The sequence below is a fragment of the Brassica rapa genome, chromosome A01 (genome assembly GCF_000309985.2).
Source record: "Brassica rapa cultivar Chiifu-401-42 chromosome A01, CAAS_Brap_v3.01, whole genome shotgun sequence".
NCBI classification, from domain to species: domain Eukaryota; kingdom Viridiplantae; phylum Streptophyta; class Magnoliopsida; order Brassicales; family Brassicaceae; genus Brassica; species Brassica rapa.
This window is the reverse complement of record NC_024795.2, coordinates 23,712,616-23,732,323: the sequence shown is the minus strand read 5'-3', so window position 1 is coordinate 23,732,323 and position 19,708 is coordinate 23,712,616. Positions and strand designations below refer to the sequence as shown.

General features: G+C 36.7%; 6 protein-coding genes and 1 long non-coding RNA gene across 10 annotated transcripts; 5 read left to right on the top strand and 2 right to left on the bottom strand.

The window, feature by feature from the left end:
- Nucleotides 1–1,849: 1,849 nt before the first annotated feature.
- On the top strand, nt 1,850–4,423 carry LOC103838793 (peroxisome biogenesis protein 3-1). Of its 2 annotated transcripts, none has more exons than XM_009115252.3 (7): nt 1,850–2,097; nt 2,208–2,369; nt 2,472–2,644; nt 2,748–2,878; nt 3,450–3,577; nt 3,701–3,907; nt 4,013–4,423. In XM_009115252.3, the coding sequence occupies exons 1-7, from the start codon at nt 2,084–2,086 to the stop codon at nt 4,251–4,253; spliced, it is 1,056 nt and encodes a 351-aa protein (XP_009113500.1). In that variant the 5' UTR covers nt 1,850–2,083; the 3' UTR covers nt 4,254–4,423. The 2 variants fall into 2 exon arrangements, with proteins under 2 accessions (XP_009113500.1, XP_009113491.1); XM_009115243.3 differs by having other exon boundaries at nt 1,851–2,097; nt 2,472–2,662.
- A 238-nt stretch (nt 4,424–4,661) lies between these two features.
- On the top strand, nt 4,662–6,627 carry LOC103838786 (pre-mRNA-splicing factor SPF27 homolog). Of its 2 annotated transcripts, XR_004450041.1 has the most exons (7): nt 4,691–4,930; nt 5,322–5,500; nt 5,591–5,674; nt 5,926–5,995; nt 6,100–6,233; nt 6,322–6,470; nt 6,512–6,627. XR_004450041.1 is itself a non-coding variant. In XM_009115236.3 (6 exons), the coding sequence occupies exons 1-6, from the start codon at nt 4,691–4,693 to the stop codon at nt 6,374–6,376; spliced, it is 762 nt and encodes a 253-aa protein (XP_009113484.1). In that variant the 5' UTR covers nt 4,662–4,690; the 3' UTR covers nt 6,377–6,543. The 2 variants fall into 2 exon arrangements, 1 of the variants encoding a protein (XP_009113484.1); XM_009115236.3 differs by having other exon boundaries at nt 4,662–4,930; nt 6,322–6,543.
- Nucleotides 6,628–6,867: 240 nt separating this feature from the next.
- On the top strand, nt 6,868–10,524 carry LOC108872295 (defensin-like protein 229). Of its 2 annotated transcripts, XM_033276763.1 has the most exons (3): nt 6,868–7,343; nt 7,486–7,662; nt 10,395–10,524. In XM_033276763.1, coding segments are annotated over exons 1-3 (249 nt in total). In that variant the 5' UTR covers nt 6,868–7,273; the 3' UTR covers nt 10,397–10,524. The 2 variants fall into 2 exon arrangements, with proteins under 2 accessions (XP_033132654.1, XP_018515274.1); XM_018659758.2 differs by lacking the exon at nt 10,395–10,524 and having other exon boundaries at nt 7,486–7,863.
- Nucleotides 9,515–10,209, bottom strand: LOC117127219. The gene is made up of 2 exons (XR_004450067.1): nt 9,988–10,209; nt 9,515–9,919 (listed from the first exon to the last, which is right to left on the bottom strand). It is a non-coding gene; the product is annotated as an uncharacterized LOC117127219 (long non-coding RNA).
- On the top strand, nt 9,700–12,427 carry LOC103838778 (beta-1,2-xylosyltransferase XYXT1-like). The gene is made up of 3 exons (XM_009115227.3): nt 9,700–9,938; nt 10,008–10,298; nt 10,395–12,427. Exons 1-3 carry the CDS (start codon nt 9,782–9,784, stop codon nt 11,576–11,578), a joined length of 1,632 nt encoding a protein of 543 aa, XP_009113475.2. The 5' UTR covers nt 9,700–9,781; the 3' UTR covers nt 11,579–12,427.
- A 3,173-nt stretch (nt 12,428–15,600) lies between these two features.
- LOC103838771 (F-box protein At1g11270-like) lies at nt 15,601–18,090 on the top strand. The gene is made up of 2 exons (XM_009115221.3): nt 15,601–16,738; nt 16,865–18,090. The coding sequence occupies exons 1-2, from the start codon at nt 16,709–16,711 to the stop codon at nt 17,969–17,971; spliced, it is 1,137 nt and encodes a 378-aa protein (XP_009113469.1). The 5' UTR covers nt 15,601–16,708; the 3' UTR covers nt 17,972–18,090.
- An 823-nt stretch (nt 18,091–18,913) lies between these two features.
- On the bottom strand, nt 18,914–19,633 carry LOC103838762 (non-specific lipid-transfer protein 2-like). The gene has a single exon (XM_009115214.3). The coding sequence runs from the start codon at nt 19,531–19,533 to the stop codon at nt 19,153–19,155; it is 381 nt and encodes a 126-aa protein (XP_009113462.2). The 5' UTR covers nt 19,534–19,633; the 3' UTR covers nt 18,914–19,152.
- Between the last annotated feature and the right edge of the window lie 75 nt (nt 19,634–19,708).

Sequence of the window (19,708 nt, the reverse complement as noted above, 5' to 3'; positions counted from 1 at the left end):
TTATTTCTCATAAAGTTAACTTAATTACTATTAACGTTTACACGTCTAGATATTGCTTACGCTGTTCACCAAATATGGCTCTATATGCATGACCCAAGAGTTCCACATCTACATGCTCTCAAGCGAATCATTTGCTATCTTCAAGGAACCAAGACTCTCGGCCAACAACTCACAAAAAGCTCTATTACCGACTTGGTTGCTTACTCAGACGCTGATTGGAGCGGCTGTCCAGGCAATCGACACTCGACCTCAGGTTACTGCATGTACATTGGCTCCAACTTAAGTCTCATGGTCATCCAAAAGACAACCTACTGTATCCAGATCAAGTGCTGAAGCAGAATATAAAGGTGTTGCGAATGCGGTTGTTGAACTCACATGGATCCATAATCTCTTCCTTGAGCTCGGACATCCGATCGCCAAAGCTTCCATTGTATATTGTGATAACATCAGCTCGTCACCAGCGCACAAAGCACATAGAAATTGACATACATTTCGCCAGGGAGAAGGTAGCTGTCGGTGAGGTCAAAGTCATGTTCATGCCGTCATCGTTACAGTTTGCTGATGTCTTTACAAAGGGGTTCCCCGCCAGTTTGTTCATTGAATTCATAACCATCCTAACCGTGCGTTAATCCCACGATTCGACTGTGGGAGGATAATAGAATATGGAATATTCTTCGCAAACAAACTAATTTTGTTTAGACAAGATCTTTGTATATCTTGTAAATCCTGATATTGTGTAACAACTTTGGGTATATTCACGTATCCCTCAAGGGAGTTAATCCAACTTTCAAAATGGTCACCTTCGATTGGTTGCTTGTGTACTTTACGTGCTTCAAAATTTTAATGGGGGCGACGAACACTTTCAATTGATTCTTTTTTTTTTTTTTTTTTGACATCTAAGATTTATTAAAGGATCAGAGCCTAAAATGGGACAAAGTCCAGAACTGGAAAGAAAAAAACTAAAGGCCTAAACAAACGGGCCAACATTAACATAAGTTCCTTGGGCCGCAAGCCCAAAAGAGGTAAACCGTTGAGGAGGAAATCTTGACTTTTCACCCACCACGTGGACGATTGCCCGGCAATCAATGAAACACGCGTCAAGGCGAGGAGCCACTTCATCCCCCGGAAGCCAGAGAGGTGATACGGCAGAGCTCTGCCGCCGACGAAGCCGAAACCAAGGAAAACCGATCGAAACCGTACAGTTCTCAACCTAGTTCAGCCTACAGCCTAATCTGACGGAACATCGTTTCTGAAAATTGCAATCGACATCAATCCTGTCAAAACCTCCGAGATTCCTACATGCAAACCGAACATCTTTTATGATAAGGATAAGCCCGAAGATGACTCAACCTTTAACAAAGGTAAGGAACAATCAATCGGAGGTTGAAGAGGAGAATCGATCGAGCAGAGAACCACAAGAAACAATGATCAAACGGAACCAGGAGAACCCTGGTGGTAGCCGGCGAAGACGATGTGACGGAATCATCCCTTCCCGGAGACAAAAGCCGGCGAAGAAGTATTGTGAGAACCACCCCTTCCCGGAGTCAAAAGCCCGAACCTTCGGGAAACTTAATCGGAATAATCCGGTGATAGAAACAAGTCGGCGAGAACTCCCCTTCTGAAAGGTTGATTTTGATAAGAAGAAGAGAAATCGAGAGAAACTCTCTCTCTCTAGAAAGAGAGAAGCCGACACTACACGCACGAAGCACTAGCTTCGTCCACTTTCAATTGATTCATTTTGCCAACACCATATTCAAATTTATTTTGATTTTTCTAAACCGGTCAATTTAATTACTTTGATTCGGTCTAATTCGGTTAAATAAATAAAATGGATATTCTGGTTTGGAGATTCCAGTTTCCAAATTAGGGGAATCTCGGTGTGGCTCTCAAGTGATAACATTCATTATTCACAGAGAGGGAGAGAGATCGGAACTAAGCGTCACCTCTCGCCGGAGATTCTTATCACTTTATCTTCCCTTCAAAACCACGACGATAGACAATAGAACCATATAACCTCCTTCATCTCCTCTCTTCCGTCGACGCTTTTTTCGTTTTTTTTTTCATAAATTTAAAACTTGTCGCCATGGATTTATTCAGGTTTGTTCTCATCTGTTTTGTTCCTCTCTCTCTCGCTATTGATTTCGGTTCCGTAAGGTTTTAAGTTAGTGTTTTGCAATTGAGAAATTAGCGTTTGTGATCGACCTTAGGGATTTCTGGAGGAAACATAGAAAGAAGATATTGGTGACGACGACTTGTTTGGGAAGTGGGCTATTGATTTACAAGCTATACAATGCTCATACTCGTAACCTCGCTGACTTGGAACGTGAGCTTGCCAACGAGCGTCACAATGATGAGCTCATCAAAGCCCAGTTACGTTCTTGCACATACCATTCTTTTTTTTTTTTTTTTTTTTTTTTGCTTTTTGCGAGTTTCTCAATATCTTGTTTTATTTGGCTGTGTAACTCTGCTAGAATGAAGGCTCATTTCGAGACCATTCAGATGATTGCTGACACCACTACATTGCCTCACGCGCTGCATCACTTGAGCAGCCGCATTGTTGAGGAGATCAATGTCTCTAGTGTGATGGAGAAGCTAAGCAGAGGGAAAGGAACCTTGGTTCCTTCTGAGAAGCTTCATCTTTGGAGTGAGCTCAAAATTTTGAGTTAGTAGTGCTCTCAGCTTTCTGTAGATATATATATACATGTGGGTTCGTTTGATCTTCTTGTTAAACGCTTTTGTTTTTCCAGGTTTCACGAGGATGGTTGTGACTCTCTGGTCAGTCACTATGCTTAGTTTGTACATTAGGGTTCAAGTCAACATTTTGGGCAGACACTTATACATCGACACTGCTAGAGGTCTTGCCAGCTCCCATTTACTTGTAAGTCATTTTATTAACCTCTTTTTTTTTGTCTGCACTAAGCTCTTTTGTTATCTTTAAAGAATCTTTTTTTTTTTTATGAATGACATGTGACTTGTAACCTGCTCCCTTCTGGTTGTAAGATTCAGTGTGCTAAATCGAATCGTATGATTTCGTTTTAAACAATCCACTTCTTGCAGATTGACCATTTTGATAAAACTTTCGTTTGTTTCAAACTTGCATTGTATCTCTTTTGAGAATCTGACACTAAATATCAGTTTTCGAACTGAGCTACAAGTGCATGTTCATTGCAGGTCTCTTAGGTTGGGGTTCTTAGCGTTATATAAGATACGGTCTCTTAGCTTTTAACTAAAAACACTAAGAATATTTTATATTATGCTAAGAACCCAACCTAAGAGACTTGCAATAAACATGCTCTAAAGGTGATATGGATTACTATTGTGTTTATTCGACATCCCTTATATTATTTTCCTTAATGTATTCATTGGTCTTACATCTAATTCTTGTTGCGTTGATTGGATTACCACAATCTCTACCAACTTATTTGCTTATCTGCTTTTTTTTCTCACAGGAAGAGTTAGATCTCATAGACAGAGAGGACGAACAAAAGTTTTTGACAAGTGCTGATTATCTTGCAACCAATAGCATGCCCAGTTTGATTTCCCATGTGAAGAGTGCAGTGAAAGAAGTGCTTAAAGGGTACATATCATTTTCCCTTGTTTTTTTTGTCATCGGCGAATGTTGATTCATTGGTTCTGCAAATACCAATAAGGTCAGTAAACTATGTAAAGATGAAATCTATTGATGCGTGATTGATTGCAGAAAGCAGTTAAAGGATGTGTTAACCACAAGAACTCTTGAAGAAACTGTGATCCGGATTCTTGGTCTGTTTATGAGCACTGGAAGTCCACATCACTGGATTGATTATTTAATGATGCCCCAAGACACCACCACTGATGTTTCCTCTTCAGATGCAACTGTCACCAAGTTTCATCTACTCATTACCGAGACACGGGAAGTACTCACAAGGTAAAAGACAAGCTGTTTCACTTCTTTACACTCTTGTCCTCATACCTGGTTAATGCTCAAAGCAAGAAAGAAGAAAAGCAATCATGTCTCTTTTCCTTGTTGCAGCAATGAGTTTACAGATGTAGTAGAGATCGCACTCAAATCTTGTACCGTAGCGTTAGTAGAGGAGATGGAAACACAGCCCGGTTTGGCCACAGGGATACAATTGGCGAAGCTCTTACCACAGATTGAGAAGACTGTGCCGGAGATTTCAGCTGTACCGGACAAGAACCGGTTCCTGCAACTCATCCGAGATTTGCCTCAAGTTCATCTCTTTTTTACACTTCTATACTCAAAGCCTCTATAATCTCACAAACTGCCAAATTGGTTGTTTGTTTAGTTTCCTTATCAAAAGTGATTTCAACTTAGTAAAATAAAATAGAACATTCTTAGAATAATTGCTCAATATGTATCAGAACATTGAATTATTGGCATACGTATATGATTTATTATAGTTCTTCAGATTTTTGTAAAAAAAGGCATTAACATTGGCATAAAAGAATATGATTTATTATAGTTATGCAGATTTTTTGAGAAAAATATTATTGGCATAAAGTATATGATTTGTTGATGATGCATAAAAAAAACATAATTATTGGCAAAAAAATAAACATATATCTTTAAATTTGAAGGGCCCTAAAAAGCCCAAGGCCCAATAATATCGGGTCGGGTCCACGGAGCCGGTAACTACTACAATTTGCTTTTCTTCACTTGGGTCTTCTCTCTTCTGGAGTGGAGGCGGTAATGGCGACGAACAATGGAGACGTCTTGATGCTAGAGGCAGCGCCGGAAGCTTCAAAGCCGTGGGCGAGCGCGGCGAACGCAGAAGTCATCGACGCGCTTCCTTATATCGACGACGACTATGGCAATCCACTGATTAAGGCGGAGGTCGACCGCTTGGTGGAGGAAGAGATGCGTCGGAGCTCAAGGAAGCCTGCTGACTTTCTCAAGGAGTTGCCTCCTCTTCCCAAGTTCGATTTCGAGGTGAATTTGACTGTGGATCCTCTTAATCGATTTGTTTGTTCGTTTTTTGTAGCTAGGGTTACGGAACTTTGCTGGATTAGGGTTTAGAGTTGATTGGGTGAAGTTTTCGTGAGATCCAATCGTTGGAGTTTACAGTAATGAGTGTCAATCTCTGCTTTGTTATGTTAGGGTTCTTGCTATTAGATTAGAGAAGGTGGTTGATGAGAGTTTAGGTGAGTTATTATCTAAGTTTGAATCAACTAGAATCTTGAGATTTGATGGAAGCTTATGAGCAGAGTATCTGTAGCTAGTTCAGTGTTTAGGTAAATGGGTGAACTTGTTGATTCAGTATCTCATGTTATTGATTGTTTTTTTCTTTTGTCTGTTTTGGTTGGTGGAAAACGAATATCAGAACTGCCCCGTTCTTGGCAAAGAGTATGAGCGTGTTCGAGCTGGGAAGCCTCCAGTGCGGATAGATTTTGAGTCCCGGTACAAGGTTGAACTGCCGCCTGCGAGTAAGAAAAACGATGATGCTGCCTGGAAGCAGTATCTTCAGAAGAATCAACGGTCATTGCAACAGAAGATGATCGAGTGAGTAGAGTTTATTAATGTTTCTAATGAATGATTCTCTTCTGACAATACTGTGTTACTCTCTTAACTCGGTGATTTGTTAATTCACAGGCTTGAGAATTTGGAAATGATGTCTAAGCAAGGCCCCGAGCTTTGGAGGCAGAACAACCATCGGCTTGAAGTATTCTTGACCAGGTTTGTTTTCAAGTATATATATGTAAAGCTGCATTGATTGAATTGTCAGTCTCGTCGTTACGTTGTAACTTGTGGTTATATGAGTTCATGCTTCTTTAGCTTTTGCACACTTAAGACTTGCTTTGTGTTTTTCTTCATGTGCTTTCTGTGTGTGAGAGCTTCTTTGTTCTTATGAAACATCATTACTGGCTTTTGGAACATACACACCGGAAAGATTTATCTCGTCACTCTACTTGTTCTCTCATTTCCAGAATGCAAAAACTAGCTCAGGAGCAGAACGAAGAAATTGAAAAAGTAAATCGTGAAAGGAAGTATCATCAGGTGATAATACTTTTGAAGTATCTTTTTACACATTGTTTTTTCTTGCAGTCTTCTCTTTAATTTTATGGGGGGTAATCTGAAACTTTGTTTTGTTGCCACGTCAGCAAACCACTGCGTACGAGCTCAATGCTCTATCTCAAGAATGGAGGCAGCTCTGTGTGAAGAATATGGAGATTCAATCTGCTTGTGTCGTGCTAGAGACAAAAATCGATGCGTTCAAAAAGGAAGCTGCTGAAAGGTGAAGAAAGTTTTGTCTTACCTCTTTGTATCGCTCAAGAGTTGTATTTTTAAGCGCAAAACTGAAACTTACTGTGTTTGTGTTTCAGAGGATGGAACTTAGAAGAGAAACTAGAGAGTGTCAAGCCGCTTCAACCGCAGTGAGGCAACCGGAGCTGGGGTTGTTGGCCCCCGCTCTTTGCTTGCGTTTACTGATATGTTTAAGCATATCGTTTACGATTTGTTAGTGAAAATGATGTTTTAACCTTCTATCGATCTACTATCATTTATCGGCTATAGTTTGAATGTTTGTTTAACATATATTTTTCTTTATAGTATAAGATTATGATTTGATAAGAAACATTTTTAGGTTAATGAGTGTTTCTGTTTATGCAATGCCATCAGTTTACAAATTATGAGAGAATTGGTTTGTTAGGTTTTGATTAAACATCTTAGAACACCTCTCTAATGGAAGGTTCTCATCATGTGTTTTCACCAATAAACAAATCAAAATAATGAAAAGTGAACAGAAAGACTAGAATAGAGTTCTCGAAAAAGATGAAAACCTCTTGAGAATTCCAAATAACACTTATTACTTTAATACTCCTTAATTGATTTAATTTTTGTGAACTAAATTCTTAAGAGCAGCATTAACCAGGTATGTAAAAAGGTTTTTAGGAGAGAGGGGGCCCACAAAAATGAGGAAACCGAGGAAGAAGGGAGTCAAATGTAGCCAAATAAGAAACGTATGCAGTTGGGTTTTTTTACTGTGCAGGGACCCCATTGACATGTGGCGGCCTGCGATTGATTCTTTTTTAATTTTTTTTTTTTTTTTTAAAAATCGGCCAAAAGAAAAAAAAATGAAAAATTAGAAACCCGGGTTAATCATGCTCTAAGTTAAGTTAGATTAAAAACCTCTTGTGAAGATAGTCATTTTATTAGCTTTTCCAGACCTGACTTTGGAGAGTTGAAATTCACCTCCAACATTTTTCTCCTCCTAATTTAATTTATATATCTATTTTAATAACGAGAAGCCTGCATCTGCATCATCTTTGTAGAATCATGAAGAAGTTTTCTACTTTGTTCATGGTTTATTGTGTTCTCTCTTTCTTCCTTCTCGTCTACGTGAAAGGTAATGGACATACTAGTATTTATTCTCAACATAACAAACGTTTCTACAATTTTATTTAAGCTCAGAACTGTTGCATGATCAACTGTTTATTACACAAAAATCTAAAGAGTTGTTTGTTTCTGTGGTTGATACTAAATAACAGAGGTGAAAACTCTGGAGATAAAGGCGAAAGTGTGCACAAAGGCACACGTTTTCGAACAGAATTGTGGGTGGGATGGAAACAAGACTTGCATAAAAGGATTCAATAAAATTCTTGAGTACCCTTTTCATTGCGAGTGTGACATTTATGATGCAGCCGAAAGCAGACGTATTTGCACATGTAAATTTCCAAGTACCTTGCTAATATTCATCGATTTTATAACCTAAATCTCTTTACTAGTATTAAAGAAAATACCTATGTAAGAACTAAGAACGTTGTGTTAGCATCGTGTATAATACAAACGAAAATCATATGTAAGCATTACTTGTGTTAGCATGGCAGATAAATTATATCGTGCCTGTTTAAATGTATTTTCAAATATACTCACGCTTCATATACCTGTAAAGATCATTAAACTAATAAGTCTGCATAGAACTATAGACCCATACATTGTATATTGTAAACTATTCTTCTGCATTTGCAAATTTTCAAAACACTATATTGTATTATTATTAATTTCTATTACCGATAGCACAACCAATACTTTAAATATATACATTTATATACATATCATATATGTATTTACATAGTTTTCAATTTAATTTTACAATAATAAAAAACGTATACTGGAAGGTGCACACGTACATCGTCATGCGACCCACCAAATAGACTATAAGACACATAACTTGTTAGAATGTCTTTTTCCTACTTAACAACTCCCTTATAATTGCTATTATTATGATGCTTCTTATCAAATGATTATCACCTAACTAATGCAAAGAAGAAAAAAATCCATATTTGCTTAAACATATTACGATTGGGCGTTGAGTTAATCATCCCACGTTTGGATTATTAAATATATATTCTGAAAATAAAAATAAAAGGAGATTTAGTCCTCCAAATTCCAGTAGTAAGATTTAAGTTACTGCCATATTAACAGAAGTAATCACTACTGAAACTTTTCTTGCACCAATGAGTTTATTTAGAACCAGTTAAACTAAAAGGTTTTGGTTGATGATGATACAATTTCAGAGTTTGACCAATCACAACGACATACGACATGAAAAAGTCAGAATCCACTTTTTGTTATTTTCATCCTTTAATATTAAATAAGTATTCACTTATTAGATGGGGATATTTTTACAAATTAGTACAATTTAATTAGATGGAGGTATTTTTAAAATTTTAAATGTATCACCATCTAATTGAAAGCTTGATAATTTTTCAATTGAGTCTGTCTAATTAGATGGAGATACTTTACAACTTAATAAGACTATATGCATGAATTATTATATTCATTTATATGAAAAATATAATAAGAGATTGTTGGAGAAAGTCTAATTAAGGACAATCTAACAACCATGCTTAACAAAAATCTAGAAAAATTTCACCAACTGTTAGTTGATTCATAGCTTTCAGGCCAAATTTGATTCTGCCTCCTTCGTTAATTGGTCTCAATGAAACAAAGACTAAACAATGAACAATCAATCAATCATTTAGATTTTGGTTGTGTCATAACAGTCAACTACAAACTTCTTTTCATTTCTATTTTTAATTATTTTTGAACATTTCTAACGAAACATCATGATTATTTGGATGATCTCGTCGTTTAAAGACTTGACAAACATTTTACTAGCCGACTGAAGCATGTTCACCTTATACGAACGCACGAGGATGTGATTCCTAACCTAAGTGTTTAGGGTTACGATTTACCACCTATTTTAGAACACATAGGATATCGTTTTATAAGAAAAAAGAAATCCATTTCATCCACAATTTCAAGTCTTTTCACAAAGTAAAATGTATTAAATTTCCATTATTATTTTAATAAAAATGAAAGAGTTCGAGAATCTTTGGTTTGTAAGTCGTAGTTTAGATAATTTTATTTGGTGTTTATTTATTTGTTAAATATTAATTAACTTAAAACGAAGCTAAAAAGAAGAATCGTGGGGAGCATTTGCTTACCAAGACTTCGTCTAACAACTGCATGCCCTCCAAATCCTTCCTCCAGTGCCGACAATCCCCATACTTATTAATAATACACTTATATCACTTTTAAAATGTTTGATTTTTAACACGTAAAACTTCTCTTCGTGATCCTGTCTTAAGATCCCGACATTTACAGAAACAATCATTGAACACGAGTAGCATTGTCGTAAAAAAAGCTCCTCTTATATACTTCATACAATTTCCTCTCTCACAATCATTCATATCTCTCTCCAATAGCGGGTAATATCTGCTTCTAGAGTTTACTTGCAGCAGAAGAAAGTAATAAAGGTTTGTCTAACTCGAGAGACAGATGACAGAGAAGGATCTTCTTTATGATACAATACTTGCTCGTAGCTTTAGCAAAAACGAGCAGAAGAGACTTGGCTATGGAGCTTTCGTTGCCTCTCTTCTCTTCGTCTTCACTCTTTGCACCGTCTTTAAACCTTATCTAAGCCCTTTGCCAACCGGTTAGTCCCTTACTAACTTTTCTCAACGCAAGAAAGCACAGAAACTAACCTCTTTCTTTCTTTCTTTAGTGGAATTGCAATTACCAGTGAATGCTGGTCTTAGGATGCTGAGAATAACTGAAACGCAGAAACCTCAAGCGTCAAGGAGCAGCAGCAATGCAACATATGGAGATTCCGCGAATCTAACTATCCCTACGGATCAAATTAACATTACATCAAATGCAACCACTCCTCACAAACTAATCAGTTCTGAAAATCATGAGCTTAGTGTCTTCAAGAACACAAGCTTGCCCAAGAATCATCTTGATTCGTTTAACTCTACTACTAACACTACAATCTCCAAAGAACAAGTTGTTACAGGTTCACATTCTTGACACTTGTCTTTAGTTAGTTATGTTCTTAATTATTATCTTTCTACTTGTTAATCTGACAACAAAAAAATCTGTGAATTTTCAGAAGGAAATAAATTGGAGAAAACAATGAAACCTATTTGTAAGAAGCTAGCAAGAACGAAGATATGCGAAATAAACGGCGACGTAAGAGTCCACGGTAAATCCGCGACGATTCACGCAGCGATCACGTTTGCGTTTTCGGGGAATTCCACGTGGCATATTAAACCTTACGCGAGAAAAGGTGACGTGGCGGCGATGGAACGCGTGAGAGAATGGACGGTGAAACTGGAACAAAACGCTAATTTATCGCGTTGCGTTAGGAATCACAGCGTTCCGGCGATACTTTTCTCTCTCGGAGGCTACTCGATGAACAACTTCCACGATTTCACCGACATCGTGATTCCTCTGTACACGACGGCGCGTAGATTCAACGGCGAAGTTCAGTTCCTCGTGACGAACAAGAATCAACCGTGGATCAACAAATTCAAAGGGATACTGAAGAATCTCTCGAACTACGAGCTCATTTACATCGACGAAGAAGATGAAACGCACTGTTTCAGTAGCGTCACCGCCGGTCTCAACCGCCACCGTGAGTATTACAAAGAGCTAACGATCGATCCTTCGGATTCCGAGTATTCGATGTCCGATTTCAGAAAATTCCTTAGAGACTCGTACTCGTTGCGCAACGCCGCCGCGAGGCCCGTGACTACGAGGAGGAATCAGCGGCGGAGGCCGCGGATGCTGATTTTGGCGAGGGGGAGATCGCGAGCGTTCACGAACGCCGGCGCGATCGCCAGAGCGGCGAAGCAAATCGGATTCAAAGTCGTGGTGGCGGAAGCGAACGCAGACGTGGCGAGTTTCGCCCAAACCGTTAATTCGTGCGACGTTATGCTCGGCGTTCACGGCGCGGGGCTCACGAACATGGTGTTCTTGCCGGAGAACGCCGTCGTGGTTCAGATTCTTCCGATCGGGGGATTCGAGTGGCTCGCGAAGACGGATTTCGAGGAGCCTTCGAAGGGGATGAATCTGAGGTATTTAGAGTACAAGATCGCGGCGGAGGAGAGCACGCTTTTGCGGCGGTACGGACGCGATCACGAGGTCGTGAGAGATCCATCGGCGGTTGGGAAACGCGGGTGGGAAATGTTCCAGTCGGTTTATTTGGTACAGCAGAACGTGAGTGTAGATATTAACCGGTTCAGACCGGTTCTTGTCAAGGCTTTTGAGCTAGTGCAGATGCAGTCCGTGTAAAAATCAATATTTACTGCATTTCTGCATACTGTAAATTCTTGTAGTCGGATCAGAATATTTATCATCAGACGCCAATTTTTATTGATCTCAAATTCACTTTATGAAAAAAAAAAATCAGAATTGGTCAAATAAAAGCATAGCCATGGTCAGAGCCGGTCAGGTTTCGGGAACCCTATTCAAAAAAAAAATATTTTAAAAATTAATAATATTTTTATTAATTTTTATTTTAGCAAAACTTAGTTTGAATTATGTATTGTATTGTTTATCAAAAAAATTTATTCAGAAACATTATAAGATAATAAGAATATTATATTATATTTATTTATTTTTATTTATTTTAAATTATAATAAAAAAAGACCTGTTACTTTCAGTTAAATTATGCATAATATAAATGTATTTTTGTTTATTTTTAATTCAATATTCACGTTTAAATATAAATATATATGAATATATACGTATAAATATTTTTTTTTTGTAAAATGGGGGCCCCACAAAAATGGGGGCCCCATTCAAATGTTTCGTGGGTGTATGCTCAAGCCCGGCTCTGGCCATGGTGTTTCTATACACAAACATGTTCGTGTTATATTGAACTATACTACTGAGAAGATTACATTGTATATTGACCTTATAAATAATCAGGATATTATACTAGCTATACGTATTCTGGTAATCTGTACGATCATTCAAATTCAAATATTTTTAGCACAAGGAAATGAAATTCAACCTTTTCATTAGTTTGATATTACCTAATACCTACTATCAATTAAAGTCAAAGGTTTGTTTTACAATTACATCATAGACATGGATCAGGATCACACTTATATAAGCTCCAAGATTCATGTATAAAAAAAAAAACACAACACAAAGACTCTTTATGTAAACGGGACGTCTACGTACGTATCTATAATTGTCACCTTGCAGACTATATAAGTGTCAGTTTTGAGGATTGCGCAAGCATGTGAATGAAGAAACCTTCTATTTTCACTATAAAACAATGAATTGAGAAAAAAAAACACATTTTGATTAATCAAATAGTTGTGGTAGTTTTCAACATTTTTGTTATATTTCAATAAATCAAAGTGATGGGTTCATTCACGTTAAATACATAAACCATCATTTCTAGGATAAAATCATCAAGTCAAGGATTTATTTCTCCATTCTAACACATGGACCATGTGACATGGTCACTTCAACATGTATAATGGAACACAGCTACAACCAAAAATCTTTCCCTTTCAGGTGAAATGGAAAAAGACCGGTTTAAAAGCTGGTTAACAAGATTTCACTTCGGATTGGTTTGATGTTTTCCATATTTATTGACACGATACATAAGACTTATCATCATCATTGGTGAATGTATAAAAGAGTCTCTCACCAGTGCCGTGCAAAGAGTTTTACGGGCCCAAGACAAGTTTTAAAAATAAACTTATTTACAACTGTAATGAAAATAATTTTTTAATATGATATATTATTTTTACCAAATACACAAATCTAATTCTATAAAAGAATAAGTTTATAACGTAAATATGTTATATTATATCATATAGAAAAAAATACATGAATTCAGAAAGTGAGTTAATTAATTTTCGTAAAAATGTTTTTTCTTAAATAAGTCTAAACTACTAGACTAGAAATTATTTTAAATTTTGGGGCCTTAAAAACAGTCATATTAATCGGAGGCCTGAGGCAAATGCCTTTTTCAATACACTGTAGGCACGTCTCTGCTCTCACCAAGTCACCGATTGAAAAGATGTAGAAAACGTGAGAAAAACTAAAGAAAGAAAATAGAGTAGGTTTTGCATTTGAAAAACTCGTATAAGTTTTCTTTATAGAATCTATGGGTGAGAAATCATCACTACTATATAAAAGGAATTAAATTGAAAGTTCCTAAGCTATGCCACCTAGGATAAAATATTCCTACCCAATCATTTTGACATGTCAACACCTTTATTCAATATTGGGCCAAAATATGAATAGTATTTGCTTGATCATTTAATTAATTTTTTTCCTTTATGAGCCCATTTTAAATCCAATTGTAACTACTCACCTTCTTTTCCCATTTTAGTCAACTTCAACCCTTCTTTTCGACAAGTTTACGCCGTTTCGAATCTCCGGCTTAACACCAGCCATCTCCTCCTCTACTTAAATTGATCTTCTTCAATACTAAACTACGTGATCCATCAATATTTTCTTCGACTTTTCAACCATGACAATTACCCCTTCAATTTTCCTCCTCAGTCTATATAATTTCATTATGCTTCGCAACCTATTTCATAGACCAGGAAAACTAAACCACCGCATCTATGGCGTCAAACTCTTCAAAATCAACGGGCGTGGGTCAAGCAGCTGTTTTATTCGATTTTGGATAAGACGAAGCAACTCTACCAATGAGCTTACTTGGGTTACAGGCTTTCCAGATCAGCTTCGTCTCATCATTTGAACAAATATTGATGGATCACGTAGTTTTACATGTCATTCTCTGCCTATTAGTGTGGCTTTAAACCTACAGGTCGAGATTATTTTAAAATTACAGGCCGTTTTTTTCAAAAAAAAAAGTTTGTATTTATTTTCAAAATACCGATGTCTTTGTGTTTTTAGATTACAGATCATGTTTCCTCTGCTTATTAGTGCTGGTTTTGAAATTACAGGTCATGTTTGCATTTAAATTACAAATAGTACTTGGTCTGCATATTAGTATTTGTTTTAAAATTAAACATTAGGTCGTCCATCTTGGTTTACCAAAAAAATTTCTGTTTACCAATTATTGTACGTGTTGTTTCAAATATCTGATATTTTTATTTTTAGATTACATGTCGTGTTAGCTCTGTCTATTAGCGTATGTTTATAAATGAAAACATTATGACGTGTGTTTTAAAATTTTAGGTATCGAGTAGAAATATAGCTCTACAGCAATGTTGACAGTTGACACGGCTACTGTTGTCGTGCTTGGTGTCACGGGTAAAGAGCTGACGGGAAGACAAGCTTCCGAATTAATGGATGCCTACTTGGAAGGATCCTATTCTCCCACAGCGTTCACCTCCCTAACCATTTAAACTCACTCACATTATGTTTTATATTCCTAGGCTAATGGATACATGGGTGATGAGCATGAGGTCCCAGTCCCACAATGTATGGTGGATACAATTGGCCAGACACACAAATTCAGGATCTGACTAGCTACAACTTCATTGCAAAAGACAGACCATCAGTCACTAAGGTTGTATACGCTGCAGACCTTCCGTCTTCCAAATCAGTAATTGACAATCCAATAAACGAAGGGGATGGATACAACAGCTTTGCAACTATATAAGTCGTGAGCTCCAAATGAGGTAGAAAAGAGGTCTGCTGAGACAAGTACACTTACCAAAGACACTAACGAAGAGAAGGAAGCCAATTGTTCCAAGCGTATCACCTAATTGCTCCAACTCTCCACCTACACATTCCATGTCTGCCTAAGACCACCATTTCACCATCAGTTCTTTATGGCTTTTAAAGTTGTCTACTGTCCTCCGCTCTTTTTTTTAATGTTTATTTTCCCTCTTCTGTTGTGCTCCAAATCTTCATTACACAAACATTATAGTTAAATTAAGTTGTTAAAATTAGTCTTCCAATAAATTCTTGAACGTTGTTTTATGGTCCACATAATATACAATATACAAGAGAACTAATTGGTTAAATATAAAATCATAGTTGGTTTCTATTTTAGTTGTATTTTTGAAATCTTAATTTATATTATTAAGTATTAAATATAAATATTTAATTTCAACGGAGTTAGGCATAGACAACATAAAGACAACATAAATATTCTAAGCAAATAGTAAAACGTAGCAAGGCAAAAGGAAAAGAAGTTGTAACTAAGTTACATTCAACATAACCAAAATTAACAAACTACAAAAAAAGTAGCACTCGCTTCAAATACCATCAGTAAAATTTTACTTCAATAAAATTAGGGTTAATTTGTGGAATAACCAAAAAAATTAGTTTTCTAGAGAGAGAGTAGAGAGAGATAGGAAGAGAGAGGAAAAGAAGGGGAGAGTGATACAATTAGTTAGTGAAAATAATTTTTTTTTGGTTATTGAATATAATTTCTGATAAAATTATTCAAAACCTTAGAGTGAAATTAGGAAAAAGAAAAATAGAATATAAAAATATTAGAGTCTATTTGTTAAATAACAAAAAAATGAAAATTAAATTTTTTAAAAAATGGTAGAGAGAAATAGAAAGAGAAAATACGTAGGAGAGAAGAGTCGATTTAGATGGTTAATGATTTTTTTTTTTATCATGCTTAATTTTTCAAAATATTACACTGTCATACAAACTCAGAAATAAACTATATTCTTTGATCTTTATTGTGTTAGTTACTACTCATTTTATGTAATGAAAATTATAAACTTATTATATAATAAAACAGAAATAAAATATAACAAAATATTTTCTATCTTTAAAGCAAAAAATAAATAGGAAATTATCTAAAGAAATATTTAATCAAAACTGATTAAAAATAATATAACTACTAAATACTTTAGAATATTAATAAGTAAAAAGCACAGAAAAAAGTTTGTACTACTAACTTCCTAAAATTTGAGTATATAATGCTTATTTATTACAAAAACAAAATGAGTGTTCTATTTATTGTCAATGAAAAAAAAATATATTTTAAAATTGAAAACTCTGAAGTTAAAATTAAAAACAAAATTTACCATAAAAAATACAATATGTATCGCCATCTTTTTACATCATAATTTATAGTTTTATGGGCTTTTGTGAAACAAATTCATATTTTCAATATATTTTTTATAAAATATATACAATCATATAATCCGCGCGTAGCGCGGACACGAACCTAGTATGCTCTAATAGGAGTAAACGTAAACTTTTGGAGAATCGGAGATCCATAATGGGCTTTTGGGCTAAATACGATTTACTTACAAAACCCGAAGAGGCCCATTTTAAAGAGGATAGATTGGTTCGTGAAACCAAACGCCAGCGTAAACCCTACTGAAATTTTCAAATCTCCTTTCCTCTCTTTCGTTTCCAGAACTCTCTCGTTGGCTCCCTCTAGCCTTTCCTTTTTCTCCGTCGTAACACTGATCTGATCTCAATCTCATATCAGACGGATCTGGAAAAGCATGAAGAAGAGGAAGCAATCATTGGCCGAGGTACTATTTTATTATTATTATTTAATTAGTTTTGATATATAATACATCCTGGGATCTGATTTTGATGCGATGAAATTGGATTATTCACATTTACAAAACTGACACGACGAGAGTCTTCCTTTGTAGAACCTAGACACAAGCTTGTGGAAATTGCTACCCCACGATGTGGTAGAGGTGATCCTGGAGTGTGTGCCCGTGAAGCCTCTGTTGAGATTCAGATCTGTATCGAAGAAGTGGATATTGACAATCGATTCCCCAGGTTTCAAGGAACGACAATTGATCCATCGCAGGCAATTACGTGGTCCCGATGTCCTCATCATGCGTCTCTCCTATGATCGACCTGTGGGACGCAAAGGTCGTGGTCGAAAAGTTGTGTTGAGTGCAGCATCAGCATCAAGAAGAAGAATAGGTTGGAACGTGAGTTACACGTGCGGCATGTTCTGCGCTGGTAGTTGTGACGGTCTAGTATGCGTCTACTGTCTCTACGTAGACAGTATCGTGGGCAATCCTGCCACTGGATGGCATCGGAGTTTTCCTCTTTCCAACTATCAAGGCCTCCTCATTCAGAGGTTCAAGAGAGAGGGTTCTGACTTCCCATGGCCTAGCCTTGGATTCGGTAGAGATAAGTTAAGTGGCACTTTCAAGCCTGTTTGGTTGTATAATTCATCCGGGTTTGTACTTGGAGGAGCAGACAAGGCTGTTGTTACCTATTGTGAAGTTTTCGATTTTAGCACCAACGCTTGGAGGTACGTTGTCCCCGCTTCTCCTTATCCCATCAATGCTTACCATAAACCCGTCCATTTAGATGGCTCGCTTTATTGGTTAACCGAGTCTGAACCACCCTTGCTACTATCTTTTGATCTTCACACCGAGACTTTCCAAGTCATCTGTAAAGCCCCTTTTGCCGACCCTCGCCACATCACCATGTGCGTCCTCCATAACCGCTTGTGCTTGTCTGAGCAAAAAGACCTCACCCAAGTAATATGGTCGTTCGATTCTTCCGACAAGACATGGAACACATTGTGTTCCTTTGATCTCAACCCAACTGGCGACTTCGCCGCCCCCCTGTTACCAATTGCAATTCTGGACAAAGGTCAGTTATTGCTTCAAGGTCGTGCTTCCATGGACCCACTGGTCATACATGATCTCCATTACAGATCTTATGATTTACTCTGCACACCTAAATCACCCTCTGGTTCTGTTTATTATTTCGAGAGTTTATTCTCTGCTTAATTTCTCTTTAATTTAAACTCATCTCTCATCTTGTTGTATTTTTCTATTATATACCTCTCTCTTGTAAGAAGTTACCCAAACATTTAAATATGAAACACACTATTGCAGTTTCACTTACATTTTTATGGCTTTCATATAATAATGTTGTACCGTTGTTAATATGAAACACACTATTGCAGTTTCACTCACATTTTTATGGCTTTTATATAATGCTGTAAAATTGTTATACACATCAATCAAACAATTCAGGGACTTGTTAACGAAAGAATCAACCACACCCTAGAAACTCTACACACCTTAGACAACCTGCAAACTGATATCTTTTATATAACTGCTTTCTATCCAGCTCACATCAGCTATGATTTGTTACATTCAGTCCTAGACTAGTTAGTTATATACTGGACCCACCTACAACCACATCTCCTGTCTTGCCTTCTTAGACTAATGACAGAAGCTTTTGGTTTACAAATTCACATTAATGGAAGCAAGCGAGAGACATGTATTACTATTACTACCAAATAAAATATGGCAATTCTCCTAAATAGACAATTTTCAAGTTTTGATCGTAAAAATAAACTATAAGGAGGAAAATGACCAAAATGTTTCATTTAATAGGTAAAAAGACTATAATACTCTAGATATATATATATATATATATATATATATATATATATAAAATAATAGGGATCAATTCCATTTCATTATAGATAAGAGTATGAGATAGTGCTAAAGAATTGTTTACTCGATTTATCTTTACGACTTACGAGCCATTGGTGCAAAAGGATATTTATTATAAACTCCCTCAGAACAAAGCTTTTCATGGAAGCATTCGCTCCACTTGAAAGATGTATCGCACATTCCAAGGTTTTGGTGGACAAGTTCGGTCTCTTTAGACCCGAACTCATGTTGGTAGAAGCGCTTCCAAACAGTGATTCTTCTGTGTTTATGAAATATATATTTTATATCATAGTCTCAGTTATTACATCATCATACTTATAACACCTCTACACTGATCAAAAACCAGAATAAGACAGCAAACAAAAGTTGAAATAAGATGCATACAAGCATCATCAGTTCATCACACATTATTATTCTCAAGGATAACACTGCTTAATGATCATAATTAACATCCTTAAACACAAAGCAAAAGTAGGATTCAAACACACACATATATATAGTTTTCAACACCTTGGGATGGGAAGCTTGCAGCGGTTAGAGACTTTACGAGCGTTGGGAGAGCTGACAAAGCGACGGAGGCTACGGTTTCTCATGTACCCACAGAGGCATGGCTTCTGCTCCTTCAGCTTCGCGCAGCACAACGCTGAAGGTTGAGAAGACGACGTTATTGCCGATGCACATGGGCTTAGCTGCATTGGCGAGCACGTCACCGCTTCTGCCGCCGGTACTAGGATCACTACTAGGAAAATAGCCGCGAGGGCGACAATGGAAACCCATTTGGCCTTGATCATTTCCATGTTTCTTCTTCTTCTTCTTCTTATGTTTGGTTTCAGCGAGAGTTTATGGAAGTGTGTTCTGGTGTTTGTGGTTTTTGATTTGTGCATCTCTTTTCTTATAGCGAGGGAAAGTGAATTAAAGCTTTTTTTTGTTACACTGTTCTATTTTATTATAGTACTAGGATAAGACCCGCGCCTTGCGCGGGATTAAGTTATTATTTTTATTATATTTTGGAGAATGAAACAATAGTTTGGCTTCATTTGGATTACGGGTGTTCAATCC

Bases quoted from the DNA above. Each gene is read 5' to 3' on its own strand.
- LOC103838793 (XM_009115243.3), top strand. The intron at 2,663-2,747 runs GTTAGTAGTGCT...TTGTTTTTCCAG, and splicing joins GAGTGAGCTCAAAATTTTGA to GTTTCACGAGGATGGTTGTG. The intron at 3,908-4,012 runs GTAAAAGACAAG...TCCTTGTTGCAG, and splicing joins ACACGGGAAGTACTCACAAG to CAATGAGTTTACAGATGTAG.
- LOC103838786 (XM_009115236.3), top strand. From the start codon at position 4,691: ATGGCGACGAACAATGGAGACGTCTTGATGCTAGAGGCAGCGCCGGAA. The intron at 4,931-5,321 runs GTGAATTTGACT...AACGAATATCAG, and splicing joins TTCCCAAGTTCGATTTCGAG to AACTGCCCCGTTCTTGGCAA. The intron at 5,996-6,099 runs GTGATAATACTT...TTGCCACGTCAG, and splicing joins GTGAAAGGAAGTATCATCAG to CAAACCACTGCGTACGAGCT.
- LOC108872295 (XM_018659758.2), top strand. From the start codon at position 7,274: ATGAAGAAGTTTTCTACTTTGTTCATGGTTTATTGTGTTCTCTCTTTC. The intron at 7,344-7,485 runs GTAATGGACATA...ACTAAATAACAG, and splicing joins CCTTCTCGTCTACGTGAAAG to AGGTGAAAACTCTGGAGATA.
- LOC103838778 (XM_009115227.3), top strand. From the start codon at position 9,782: ATGACAGAGAAGGATCTTCTTTATGATACAATACTTGCTCGTAGCTTT. The intron at 9,939-10,007 runs GTTAGTCCCTTA...TTCTTTCTTTAG, and splicing joins TCTAAGCCCTTTGCCAACCG to TGGAATTGCAATTACCAGTG. The intron at 10,299-10,394 runs GTTCACATTCTT...GTGAATTTTCAG, and splicing joins CAAAGAACAAGTTGTTACAG to AAGGAAATAAATTGGAGAAA.
- LOC103838771 (XM_009115221.3), top strand. From the start codon at position 16,709: ATGAAGAAGAGGAAGCAATCATTGGCCGAG. The intron at 16,739-16,864 runs GTACTATTTTAT...CTTCCTTTGTAG, and splicing joins GGAAGCAATCATTGGCCGAG to AACCTAGACACAAGCTTGTG.
- LOC103838762 (XM_009115214.3), bottom strand. From the start codon at position 19,533: ATGCACAAATCAAAAACCACAAACACCAGAACACACTTCCATAAACTC.